General features: G+C 40.4%; 1 protein-coding gene across 6 annotated transcripts in view; it reads right to left on the minus strand.

Moving 5' to 3' along the window:
* Positions 1-14,159, minus strand: part of tenm4 (teneurin transmembrane protein 4) — a 321,917-nt gene that overhangs the window by 83,636 nt on the left and 224,122 nt on the right. For 3 of the 6 annotated variants that reach the window (XM_077540677.1, XM_077540672.1, XM_077540673.1), the window contains 3 exons: positions 11,320-11,520; positions 6,150-6,335; positions 1,114-1,140 (listed from right to left, as the gene is read on the minus strand). In XM_077540677.1, the coding sequence (XP_077396803.1) occupies positions 1,114-1,140; positions 6,150-6,335; positions 11,320-11,520 (414 nt within the window). The remainder of the gene's footprint in view (positions 1-1,113; positions 1,141-6,149; positions 6,336-11,319; positions 11,521-14,159) is intronic. The other 3 variants (XM_077540675.1, XM_077540674.1, XM_077540676.1) reach the window with 2 other exon arrangements.

Raw genomic sequence — 14,159 nt, forward strand, 5'->3', positions numbered from 1 at the left:
CAGCTCTAAAATGTGCTTATTTGAAATATTTGGGGAAATAACAGCATTTTTTTTTCCATCTAACACATTTTATTTAGTTTTTTTTTTAAACAAAATATATGAAAATTGGTACATTAAGACATACGTACCATGTTAAGTTTATAAGTAAATAAATGTTGATGTTCTTCCTCTGCTTTCATTTTTCTTAGCAAGAAACAGTGTCCAACCACTGGTGAGCTATTTTTGCATTAATTGAAAGCAATTAACTTCAAAGACGCTGCTGTTTTTTTTTTGTTTTTTTAGGTACAATGCAAGCTGCAAAGGCAAATGTTAACGAGCAATATCAATTCTGACGCCTGCGTATCGATGCGTGTATTGTAATGAGGCCCGCAACGATATATTGCCGTATCGATTTTTTGAGCACACCCCTAGACTGAACTGTACTTGCACACAGTTGCTACGCCTCACCTACTTATATAGCAATTAGGCTGCCATACTGTCAAATGCATTTGGCCACATTAAGAAAATAAAAGCATTTTGACGATTGCACACTGTATCTGCAAAGTTGTGACAGTCCTGATCATATTTAACTATAATTTACTCCCACGTAGAGACAACATAAACCGTGAAGTGATATGTCGTGATGGCAATAATTCAGCACTTGAAGACGTGACGCCATCCCAATGAAACCGCATCATCGAGGAACAACCGTCCCATTTCTGAAAACATTTCTCCCTCCACCTTTACTCCTCGATGGGATTTCTGGTGGGAGGAGCTAACATGTAAAGAGTGGCGTGACAACCTACAAGTTGCAAACAGAGAAATGAGATGAGCCCGTGTTATCCTGGTGTTAGCTTGTCAGCTAAACTGTTAAGAGTTATGCTAACAATGTGAGCACAAGCTAGCAAACATAGCCATTTAAGCTAGCAAAGGTAGATCCCAAGGGCCCCGCCCCAACCTGAACTTCCAATTCATGCACAACTCGACTCAGTGGGTGTGAAGGTGCTAAGTGGAGATGATGGCGTGACAATGGTGCAAAAAGGTGGCGATGCGCAGTGTTTTTGTCGGCGTGTACGCGACAAAGTTGATGGACGAACGGTGACGTGGGAAAGAAAACAAGGAGGAATGCCGTACCTTTCACTACCCTATCCAGATAGTGAGCTTGGGAGATAAAAGACAAGGACAATATAGTAAGGGAAGGTAAGACAGCAAGGCAGAGTGTTAGTGCGCCACAAAAACAAAAGAAAGCATGCATCAAAAGCAAAGACGACAAACAGCAGCCAGCACAAGGATGAAAAAGGAGCCATGCCGAATCCCGTAGGACCGAGCGTCTCTCGCGGGAAACGTTTTCAAACACCGACCGAGCGCGACGCGTTTTCGACACTGCCGCGTTTTCATCTTCAAACGCGCCTCGGCAGACGGAAAGGTTGAAAGGGAGCCGCCTTGATGGTGACAAATGATTTTAAATGGTGATCTTTGGCTTCTTAATGGACGCCACGGAGGGAGATTCTGCCAAGGATTCCAAAACGCTCCATCAATAATTTCACAGACCGAGTCCGGCTCAAGAATGACAATAACGGAGGAAAAGCTTTCAGCTGGAAGGCTCATTGATGTGATTGACTGCATGGTTAACCATTAAAATGTTCCCGGGTCAATGCGACCCGTTAGATATCCGTCCATCTATTTTCTAAACTACTTACGATATATTATTTGACCATAATTTTCAGGGGTCAGCATGACTGTCTGAATGTTTAACCCCGCCCCCCAAAAAATAAATAAATTAGAGGGTCAAGGTCACCCGCAGCACATAATCAGAAAAATGTTCCCGGGTCAATGTGACCCATTAGAGATTTGACCATAACAATTGTCATTGGTTTTTTTTTATTTTTATTTTTATTTTTATTTTTTATTTTTATTTTTATCATTATCATTTTAAACTTCCTTATGTTAAATTGTTTAAAGTTTGTTGAATAATGTTTTAAGATTGTTAGTTTGTAACCTATTTTCATTTATTTTTCTTCCTCTGAATGTTAACTACTGTTTCTTGATGCTTATGTGTTGTCTTTCCTCGTGTAAAGCACATTGAGTTGCCTTGTGTATGAAATGTGCTATACAAATAAACTTGCCTTGCCTTGCCTTGCCTTGGTCAGTATTGTCACGCCAGGGTTAAGTTTGAATTCATGACCTGTTAAGTTGGTCAAGTGTCTGTTTTGAACTGATGTAACCATCATCTAGTTTCAACTAGTTTTAGGCTATGTGATGTCAATCTTTAATCCTTTAGGTGATGTCTGGACCTATGCGATGTCGTTCTTTAGTCCTTTACTTGCTACAACCAATCAGATCGATTCACTGTCTGTAGCAGTCTGAGAATCGTGTGTGTTTTGCCGGATTATTGCTTTCTGTCCCTCTGTGCAACTCTTTGTTTCTCGTCTAGTCTACCCCAAAAAATGTTGATGGGTCAAATGTGATCCGCTGCATATTCATCCATCCATCCATTGTCTTAACCTCTTGCTCCTCACAAGGGTCGCAGGGGGTGCTGGAGCCTATCCCAGCTGGATTCGGGCAGTAGGCGGGGACACGTGAGGGCAGTGATGAGCGAGCATCTTTCATCAGTTTCAGGTCACCTAAACTCAAGTGCACTCTTCTTCTTCTTCCCAAGTGTTGTGCTTGTTGTTGTTGTTGGAGAGCAAACAAGGAAATTAGAAAAACGTCCACCAGTCTCTGGAATCGAGTCTTGCAATCGAAAGGTTACCGGTTCCCTCTCGGCGGGGGCTCCCCCCCCAGAGGCAACGCGGGCGCGCTCAAGTTGTCTTTAAAGACAGCAAACAGGAACTACTTTTGATGGGCTCCTGGTAAGTTAGCACTAGTGTTGTTCCGATACCGATACTGGTATCGGCAGAGGTGCCGATACTGCATTAAAACAGTGGTATGGGTATCGGTGACTACTCACAAGTAACATGCCGATACCATTAATTCCAACTCTAATATAGGATTTTGGATGCAGCATCTTGTGTCTTGCACATGCACGACATTCACTGGTATGTGACATGTTCACTGCATGCCGATCTAAGATATCCTATTGGCCCTTGAATGCTCTGAACCAATGGCAGGACAGCTTTTTCATGTTGAGGAAAAAAAAAACTAAGTATCGGTATGGTATCGGCCGATACTGCAAAGCTGAGTATCGGTATCGGGGGCCAAAAAACGGTATCAGAAAAACACTCGTTAGCACACACGCCAGCAAATGTCTTCAACATCAGTTAACTCATTGACTGGCAGCCATTTTCACATTTCGCAATCCCGTTCGCTCCCGGCTGTTTTACTGGATTTTGACTGATTTTGCAAGGCCCACAGAATATTGTGTTCTATTGCTATCAAAGCATTGAACCCATCAAAAGAAAGATTAAAGTCTCTTCTTTCATCAGGAAAAAAAAAGGTATGTTTCTATCTGTTTCCGTTTTGCAGCAATTAGCATTAGAAGAGAGCTAAGTTTCATCAGTTTTCACAAATCTATTCAAAATTGTAAGTAATTGACCTTTTTTTCCAACATATAAATACGTCTTTGGGACACTTGGAACATTTAAAAAAAACGTATTTACACGTTATTGGGAGCAAATGAGTTAAGAATGCATTCAAAATCACAACAACAAATATACTCCCCCCCCCCATAAAACAAAAAATCACAATATTAGGATACATATTTTTGAAAAGGTATATTTTGTTGTGATAAAAAGTTGCCAACTTAACTCATTACTCAAGTAGGGATGATGAATTGGTTAATTATTAGTGCACATTCACTTTTTAAAAAGATCAAACTCCAAATAATTTCCCTGCAAATTATTTTGCGGAGCCCCAAGCTCCGACTCGGCGGCCCCGGGTAGGAGAACGGCAGATTCAGATTCAGCGCGACCTCCGGTTGGCCCGGCGCTCTTGACGTTGAGCGGCTCTGACAGGCCTGACATTAAATAGCGGGGCGCTAACTAAATAAAAAGGCACCTGTCCTGCTGAGCTTCAGTCACACTTCAAAACCTGTCAATCCTCACAACATCCATCATCATCACCACCATCATCATCATCATCATAACCCAAATACATAAAATGAATTGGGGGAAAAAAAAAAAAAAAAAAAAAAGTATTTTGTTGGCAGGTACAACAAAATGATTGACCCCCCCAAAAAAATAGGCAACAGGAGTGAAATTTTGACATTGAGAGATAATTAGCTAAAATAATTGGCCCAAAAAAAAAAAAAAAAAAAAAAAAAAAAAGGGTGGCGTGGTAGGGCGGGAAGACGAATGTACCCCGGTTGCCAGCATGCCCATATTTGGAAGTATTGGCGTGCCAGCCTACCAGAAAGTAAGCACAGAGACTTTGACTGCTGGTTTAGACAAATTAAAAAAACCTTTCAGTGGTGCAAAAAAAAAAAAAAGAAAAAAAGCTGACTACCTGTATGGTCATTTTAAGAAGGAGATGAACAGCAGAAAAGGGAACGGATACATCCTTATTACTAATGGCTTGGCGGGAATTTGGCAAGTTTAATCTCGTTGGTGAGCTACAGTTCAAATGGGAACAGCGTCTTCGTAAGCAATTTACGCCATCTTTCATGTGTCCCAAAGCTCAGAAAACTGAGAAAGCGCATTTAATAAAAAGGTACCTCCATTGTCTTTGGGACGCTACTTGTAAAAAGTAATAAAATAGCATCAAATAGGGCTGGGTATTGCCACCAACCTCACGATACGATACGTATCGCGATACAGGGGCCGCGATACGATACGTATCGCGATACATATGTGTTCCAATACTTGATCTTCATGGCGATACGTATCCCAATATGTTACATTCATTTTCTTGCATTTTATAATAACAGTCATATGTATGCCTAAAGCATATGTTTGTTATGCTGACAGACAAAAATATTTTTGTTAGCAGCTCTTCTGGTTTACAACCAAAGCGGTGTGCCTGGTCTAAATTTGCAGCTTTCACAGACACACCGGGAACAATTATTAATAGGCATGAGCCGATATGAGCAAAAATATCAACGTATTAAAATTACAGCTCTAAAAATGTGCTTATTTGAAATATTTGGGGAAAGAAAAACAGCATTTTTTTTCATGTAACACATTCTATTTTGTTTTATAGGAAAATATATAAAATATATGTACAATATAGGAAAACTGGTACATTAAGACATGTGCAATGTTAATTTTATAAGTAAATAAATATTAATATTCTTCCTCTGCTGTCCAATCACTGGTGAGCTATTTTTTGCATTAATTGAAGGCAATTCACTTCAAAGACGCTGCTGGTTTTTATTTTTGAGCTACAATGCAAGCTGCAACGGCAAACGTTAACTGCCCGTTTAAAGTTAACAAGCAATATCGATTCTGACGCCTGCGTATCGATACGTGTATCGTAATGAGGCCCGCAACGATATATTGCCGTATCGATTTTTTTGAGCACACCCCTAGCATCGAATCACTCCACCAGTCTCGTTCCTATTGGACTGGCTTCTCCGATATCACATCGACCTTTGCAGTCACTCCATTCTGTGACCCCTTGCCCCTGCACCACATACACAGTGAACGCGTTTGACGACAGCCTCACTGGACTAAGTGCAGTGCGAAAAGGCCTCAAGGACACCCATTTAAAAAAAAAAAAAAAGCGTATATTTTGTGCATCTTCAAATGTCACGAGTGACGAGGTACCGCGCAGTCAAAAAAGGGGCAACGACCGTAATCTCATTCCAAGCGAAACGTCAACAAAAAAAAAAAAAAGAAAAGAAAAAGAAAAAGTGAGGTTTCCAAAGAAAGCTGTGTTGCTTTTCAGACAAAACCGTCACCAAGCAGTGCAAATGAGAGCAAACACACATAAAAGCGGGGCGGTCGGAAATGAGGAGCAAAGAGGAAGAGGATGAGTCAACTCAAAGGACACCTTAGCACATTCCCACATTAAAATGCATGAAGGCAAGCCTCGGATCCTTGAGTAAACCCGTTCATGCTTTACTGAGTTGCACAAATTCAATTAAGCATGCTTCCTCCCCACCCGCCCCGCCTGCCCTGTCTCATCTCCGAGCGGACCCTCCCCCCGTCAGGCCCGTCGCTTCGCAGGCAGAAAAAAAACCCGTTTGAAGACAAAAGCCTCGCCTCGCCCCCCCCTGCCCCGCCCCGTCCTACCGATCGTGCAGTGTTCGCCGTTCCAGCCGGGACTGCACTCGCACTTGCCGTCCTTGCAGGTGCCGTGCTCGTTGCAACGCGGGTGACACGCCCTTTGGTCGCATCCGGCGCCCGTCCAGCCGTCGTCGCAGCGACAGGTGCCCGACGCGCACACCCCGTGGCCGCCGCAGTCGGCTGCGCAAATCTCTGCGGGAGACAAAGATGGACGGAACGGGGGTGGGGGTTTCACGGAGCGAAGGAGGTGACAGGAGTGAAAGAAAAAAAAAAGACAAATCCAGGAGTTATTGTGGAAGAAAGGCGGCCACGCTTCACTACCTTGTCTCACGGGCGTTGAAAGGAATTCGGCGCCTTCTCACAAAATACGAATCTAATCAGAACGTCACAAAAAGCACAGACGCGGCAGCAGACTTAGTCTTCACGTTGCTTCATCTTTTTTTTCCCCCGATAATTCACGTCTACTTACCAACTGCTGAAGCCTTTTGTACGAATCATATATGAGAAAAAAAAAAATAGGCATAGCTCCATTCCAAGTGAAGAAAAAGATCCATTTTTGGTACGATTACAAGCAGAAGTGGGCAGAGTAGCCAAATACGTGACACAAGTAAGAGTGCTCTTACTTCAGAATAATATGACTCAAGCAGAAGTAACAAAGTAAACATTCAATATAATTACTTGAGAGTAACGAGTGAAAAAAAATAAAAATTGCTTACTGAGTAACTGATTTATTATTTCTTTAACTTATTTACTCCCAATAACGTATAAATACGTTTTTTTAATGTTTAATGTCCCAAAGACGTATTTATACGTTTGTTTGTTTTTTAATGCTAGAGCATACAGAAGGCTTTGATGCAGCCTCTCAACTGCAAAGAACGGTTGCAGAAAAGGTAGTTATTACACAAACGGCCAGCAGGTGGCAGCAGAGCAAAGGAGATCAACCAGGGCCATGTAGAAAAAAAGCTAAAATTAATTTTAAATAGATTTGTGAAAACTGATGAAACTTAGCTCTCTTCTAATGCTAATTGCTGCAAAATAGAAACAGATAGAAACATACTTTTTTTTTATGCTTGTTTAAAAGGCGAATCGTCAAACTTCGCACAACGACAACGGTGCGGTGATAACGAGAAGCGGCGCCGGCACCCTCACAAGACGACATCGACACATAATGATACATATTCAACACCCACAAGAAATGCCAACGGGGAAAGTGAACATCTTGCGCTAGCTCATTAGCACATATGGCGAAACGAGCAGCCGAGAACAACCTCGCCGTTGACTCGGAGGGGTCTCGCTCAGTGCACAAATTGAGACGACACTCATTTGACGGTGTCGAAAAAAAGGAGGTACAAAGTAAAGCTACACAGTGCCAGCGCCATCCGTCCGTCCATTTTCTATCGTGATTAAACTCATTGAGCGCTATTTTTTTTTTTTACATTTGAAGTTTAAGTGCTCATTCTTGGATCATTTTGACCCTTTCCTGGGATCCTGCAAAAAAATGGTGGAAATGTGTGGATTTTGTTGTTAGAAATGTTGCCTCTATATCAATGTTGGTGTGTCAATAATAGGGATGTAACGATATCCAAACGTCACGATACGATATCACGATATGAAGCGATGCGATATGATACGATAATGATCACGATATTGTGGGGAGGTTGGTAATATTTAAATAAGGTCAGAATATTGTAAAAAAATAAAATAAAATAAAAATAAAATAAAAAAATTAGCACATGTTTAAAAAAAAGCACAATATTGTTGTTGTTATTACTGTTATTATTCTTCTTCTTATTATTATTATTCTTATTATTATTATCTGCGATTAGCTGGCACCCAGTCCAGGGTCCCGTCTACTGCCCAAAGCCAGCTGAAATAGGCTCCAGCACCCCTGGGACCCTTGTGAGGAATAAACGGTCAAGAAAATGGATGGATGGACGGATTGATTATTATTATTATTATTATCATCATCATCATTATTATGTTGTTGTTGTAGTTATTATTATCATGTTATGTTTTTAATGCATGCACACATTAAGTTCCTCGACGTATTGACTTGCTTCTCAGGCATATTACTTTCCCCTTCATCTGACAATTGGTGTCGATTTTCAACATAGAAGGGCCAAAACATCCCTAATAAAATTAAACTGCACTAAAAAAAAAAAAAACTGGCCATCTGAGGGTGCTAGAACTGCACAAATGGAAATCAACCCGACTTTATTATAACAGATGTGTTGCATTAAACACATAAAAGGTCACGTGAACATGACGACGACGATATTGTGGCAGTTTTAAAGATCACGATATTGCGCTTATCGTTACATTCCTCGTCAATAATGAAAAAAAAAACCCTCAAGAACTCAGGTCTAAAAATACACAGGACGGCTTCAACGTTCTTTTCAAAAGAGATTCTATCCAACCGTTGGCAAATTTGAACCATATATGAAACAGATGGATGAAGGTAAACTGCCAAAAATTGGACTTTTGTCGTTGCCAGAGCACGGTGACGATGACTTGACACAAAACACAAATAACACTCCCCCATGTCTGCGATTGTCACCATTACGGCTTAATGCGCACAAGAAAGGACTCCCGAGAAATTGCTTTTCCAATTGGATCACATGATGTTGTGGCCAGCAAATGTAAACAAGCGTGCATTCCGTGGCCCGAGCTTACAACTGCTCCAAAGCCACACGGCAACATGATCTAATCCTTGCAAGTATTAAGGCAGCGACGGTAGAAGAATTTATTGAGAGGCGTCCTCGCAGACTGTTTAGCTTAGTGTTGTAATACAGGAACACTTGACAATAAACAGGATAAAGCAGGATAAAGCGCAAAACTCATCATCATTTACAGAGCTCACTACCCGTTTCATTCCTCCCCCCCAAAAAGAAAATAACCCCCCGGATTACCTCTTTAAGGCACGGCTTGGAATATCCGAGGAGTCTTCCATCTGAGATTGTCATCTCAGGGAAAAAACAACAACAAATTGCTGTCTGAGTGGAAGCAATCAAATGCCGATGTACTGATTATTGGCACATCAGAGCGAGGCTCTAATCCATCAGGGAATCGGCGTAAAAAAAAAAAAAAAAAAAAAAAAATAATAAAAAAAAAAAAAAAGCGGCTTGTATGCGTTGATTCGTGACGAATATTACTTTGCTGTAAAATGAAAAGCTTGTTTTTCCCGCAACATTTGAAAATCAGACAGCTCCGTCAACCCACCACAGAGGTAAAAACACCGTCTAGGTACTTTTTCATCCAACAAGAAGCTTCCAGAAGTAAAAACAAAACAAATAGAACTAACAGAAATCCTCTGACATCTCACTCCTATGCAAGCTGTTTTCCTTTCAGCAAACTAGCAATTACTCTCAAAATATATCGAATCAAGACGTCTTTTGGCAGAACACAAGCGTGTTAATACGAGCTGCCAGAAATGTCAAGGCCGTTGTCGGCCCAGGTATTAAAAAACGTCTGTCACAAAAAAAAGTCGCTCTGTTATTATTAAATCTTATTCCTTCCGTGCCTGCAGATTTAACAGATGATCGCCGCAAACGCTCGTCGTTTTTTTTTTTTTCAGCGCGTTGTTTCCGCTCGGCCGTCGAGGAATTATTTACCGCCGCTAATTAAGACGGAACATCGTCAGCCTCAACTGTTGCTGCTCTATTAGCCTTTACAAAGCCTTTTGCTAATTGCATACGTTGAGTTCTTAAAGCTCGTTTATGTCCCCTGCTAACGTACGGGATAAGACACTTGCATTTTGAAAGGCGTTGGACTCAGCAGTTAACTCATTGACTGGCAGCCATTTTCACAGAAGCAGTCCCGTTCGCTACCGGCTGTTTTACTGGATTTGGACTGATTTTGCAAGGCCCACAGAATATTGTGCTCTATTGCTATAAAAGCATGGAACCAATCAAAAGAAAGATTCAAGTCTCTTTTCATCAGGAAAAAAAGCATGTTTCTATCTGTTTCCGTTTTGCAGCAATTAGCATTAGAAGAGAGCTAAGTTTCATCAATTTTTACAAATCGATTGTGAGTAATTGAGCTTTTTTTTCCTACATGGCCCTGGTTGATCTCCTTTGCTCTGCTGCCACCTGCTGGCCGTTTGTGTAATAACTACCATTTCTGCAACCGTTCTTTGCAGTTGAGAGGCTGCATCAAAGCCTTCTGTATGCTCTAGCATAACCCCCCCCCCCAAAAAAAACACAAAACGTATAAATACGTCTTTGGGACACTTAAAAAACGTATTTACACGTTATTGGGAGCAAATTAGTTAACTCATTCACTCCCAGCCAGAAGCAATCCCCTTCACTCCCGGCTGTTTTACTGGATTTGGACTGATTTTGCAAGGCCCACAGAATATTGTGTTCTATTGCTATAAAAACATACCAAAAGAAAGATTAGAGTCTCTTCTTTCATCAGGAAAAAAAAAAAAAGTACATTTCTATCTGTTTCCGTTTTGTAGCAAATAGCATTAGAATAGAGGTAAATTCCATCATTATTCACAAATCTGCTTAGAACTGTGAGGAAATCAGCTCGTTTTCATCATGGCCCTGGTTGATTTATTATACTCTGCTGCCATCTGCTGGCCGTTGTAATTACTACCATTGCTTCACCCGTTCTTTGCAGTTGCGAGGTTGCATCAAAGCTCTAACATAAAAAAACAAAAAAACATTTAAAAAAACGTATAAATACGTCTTTGGGACACTTAAATACATTTTAAATAGAACGTATTTATACGTTTTTGGGGAGAAAATGAGTTAAGAGCCCATATTTTGCCCGTATCTCATTCTGTCAATATTCATGATCTTGTCCCCCTCCAGTATTTGATTATACCTAAGGTTCCAGATCCAGATGAAAATGTCTGGAAAACGCCTTGTTTTCAGTCTACAGCCAACTTAAAAAAAAAATTAAATAAAAATAAAAATAAAAATAATAATAATAATGACAATAATAATAATAATAATAAAAAGCCTTATTGTTACAATAGTTTGCAAATATATATTTGAATCTCGCCTTGCATGCAAGTCTTATTAAATTGTATCTGTTATTAGCCTAAAAGTGTTGTCATGTCACGTACATTTTAGCGGCGTCGAAACCTGTTTGAGTGCTGCTTGCTTCAAATCCCTTTTAATAAAAACAATTGGCGTCTTTTTTTTTTTTTTTTTTTTGACACTCTCACCTGTGGAGCAGTCATGGCCCGTCCAGTTGGCGTCGCAGCTGCATGTCCCCGCGTCGGCCAGGAAGGTTCCGTGTCCGGAGCACTGGTCCATGCAGGAGGCCCTGGGGCTCTCGCACCCCTGCCCGCCCCAGCCCACGAAGCAGTGGCACTCGCCCTGGACGCAAACACCTCGGCCAGAACACGTCGGGTCCAGGCAGTCCACTGACAAAAAAAACAAAACAAAAACAAAAAAAGTTTCATCAATTACAATCCTGGAAAAACTACCATGGCATCAAATGTACTTGCCCACAACCATAATACGTCAAATATTAGCCCCTTTTTACACTGCCCAGGCTGTTTATAAATAAGTACATTCAAAATTGTGTTAAAATGGGAGTCAGTTAGCACACACCTGCAACCATTTAACTCATTTACTCCCAATAACGTATGAATACATTTTTTTAATGTTTTTTTTAAACATACATGCCAAGGTCTCGCTTCGGTTTGGTCTGAAAAGCTGCGGCGGATCAATGTTAGCGCGTCTCTGATGTGCAAATGACCCAAGAAGGTGGACCAGTGCTGCAAAATGGAGGCTAATGTTAAGAGCTTATGATTATTTTTGAAATTTTATGTATGTCGAGCAGCAGACATATTTAAAAAAAAAACAAAAAAAAATTCTATTTTTAAATTCTATTATCATTATGTTTTTTTTTTAAATACATTTTTATAGTTTTATTTTTAATTCCGTTAACGTTATGCATTTTTAAAATACATTTTTATGGTTTTATTTTTAATCCCATTATTGTTATATTAAAAAAAAAATACATTTCTATTCTTTTATTTTTAATTATCGTTATGTATTTTTCAAATCCATTTTTATGGTTTTATTTTTAATTCCATTGTTACGGATTTATTTAAATACATTTTTATGGTTTAATTTGTAATTCCATTATCGTGTATTTTTTTTAAATACATTTTTATGGTTTTATTTTTAATTCCATTGTTACGTATGTTTTTTAAATTATTATTTTTTTTTTTACATTTTCATGATTTTTATTTTGAATTCCATTATAATGTATTTTTTAAAATACATTTTTCTGGTTTTCTTTTTAATTCCATTATTGTTAAATACATTTTTATGGTTTTATTATTAATCCCATTATTGTTATGTTTTTTTTTTTTTAAAGAAATGTTTATAATTTTATTTTTAATTCCATTATATTATATATTATTGTATTTTATTAAATACATTTTTATGATTTTTAATTCCATTATAATTCTTAAATATATTTTTATGATTGCATTTTTGGGCGGCACGATGGATGATTGAATTTTTTTTTCTGTCCATATGTGTTTCAATTAACTTAAAAGCCTTTAAAACATGTGGTCGTCTTATTTAATTACAACGATGACACATTAGCAGTGTGTCCATCTTCAGTTCAATCACATTATCAAAGCAATATTTTGTTCCGGTCAGACGATACCTGAATGGCGCACACAGATGGCAAAACGGACAACGAGGGGGCGCGTGCGACGTCAGCAGCGCCCCCATTTAGAACGACATCACCGGGACATAAAGGCCACCGTCGTACGACAAACGGCACCTCTCGCTTCTCGCCAGATGCTTCGTGCGCCGGGTGCGAGGCCCAGAGGACTAACTGACAAGAAAGTCTCCCGGCAATTAATCACGGGCTGCTGGAGGTCGTGGCGAAGAAAGGTAAAAAAAAAAAAAAAAAATGTTAAAGGCCGGCCGCCGTGGCCCGCATTCCGCGCCGCCGCTAACCGCTGACACGTCACCTCGAAATAGAATGGGGGCGGGGGCTATGGATGACGCGCACCCCCATTTATCAAACCCCCCCCGGTGCCATTTTTCATCTTGAAATGAGAGCCGTCAAGAGCTGCCAAACACAATGGCCGCCTCACTCTTATCTGCCGGAGCGGCGTCGGCCGTGGAGCTCCCGCCGGATCGGCATCAGACGCCGTGTCCGACTTGCAACACAATACGTGCACCGTTTTGTTATTAATGCGCTGCCTTATAGCCATCACTTATAGGCTGTCACTCACAGTTGCGATGGGGGATGACCGCAGCGCTCGTCCTGTTCATGGACGACCGCATTTTCACCAAGTTGGGTTTATTTGTCAGTATTACACTACATAGTATCCATTTTTCTGCAGTTTTTTTTTGCGCCATAGTATCCATTTTACTGCCTTAGTCCGATTTCTTTGCCGCCCTCAGGCTTCTCTTGGACAAAACGTGCCTCCATACTGTAAGTCAACAGATGAACTGAAGACAAGAAACCCTCCGTGGCTAAAAATTCGGAAAAAACAACCACCCACGAATTCTATTGCTTTACTCCACAGTCTCCACTTGGCTGCAGACCTGCATTTCCCGCTGCCCTCAGGCTCCTCTCCTACATGGCGAGAAATGCTGAAAATAAGCGTCCACTCAAATGTTAGCTCATGTTATAGCTTTACTAAAAAGTGTCCACTTTGTAGTGATCTGTTTTCTTCCTGCCCACAGTCTCCTATTTGATCAAATTCGTCTCTACGGCAAGAAGTGAATAAAATAAACCTTTTTTTTTTTTTTTTTTTTTTTACAAATGTTCGCCAACTCGAGTGCACCATAGTCTCCTAGTTGGTGATGTCTGTTTTCTTGCTGCCCTCGTTCTCCTCTTGGATATTTATTTTACTCCGTCTGGTGAGACGTGAATACAGGAGATCCTCGTAATCCATGACCAGGAACTCAAAATATCGCCGCCAACGTTCGCTGACTTGAGTGCTTTACTCCATAGTCTCCATTTTGCTCTCGTCGACCGTTTTCTTTCTGCCCGCAGTCTCCTATTTGATCAAATTTGTCTCTA

The sequence above is a fragment of the Festucalex cinctus genome, chromosome 13, assembly GCF_051991245.1.
Source record: "Festucalex cinctus isolate MCC-2025b chromosome 13, RoL_Fcin_1.0, whole genome shotgun sequence".
NCBI lineage: Eukaryota > Metazoa > Chordata > Actinopteri > Syngnathiformes > Syngnathidae > Festucalex > Festucalex cinctus.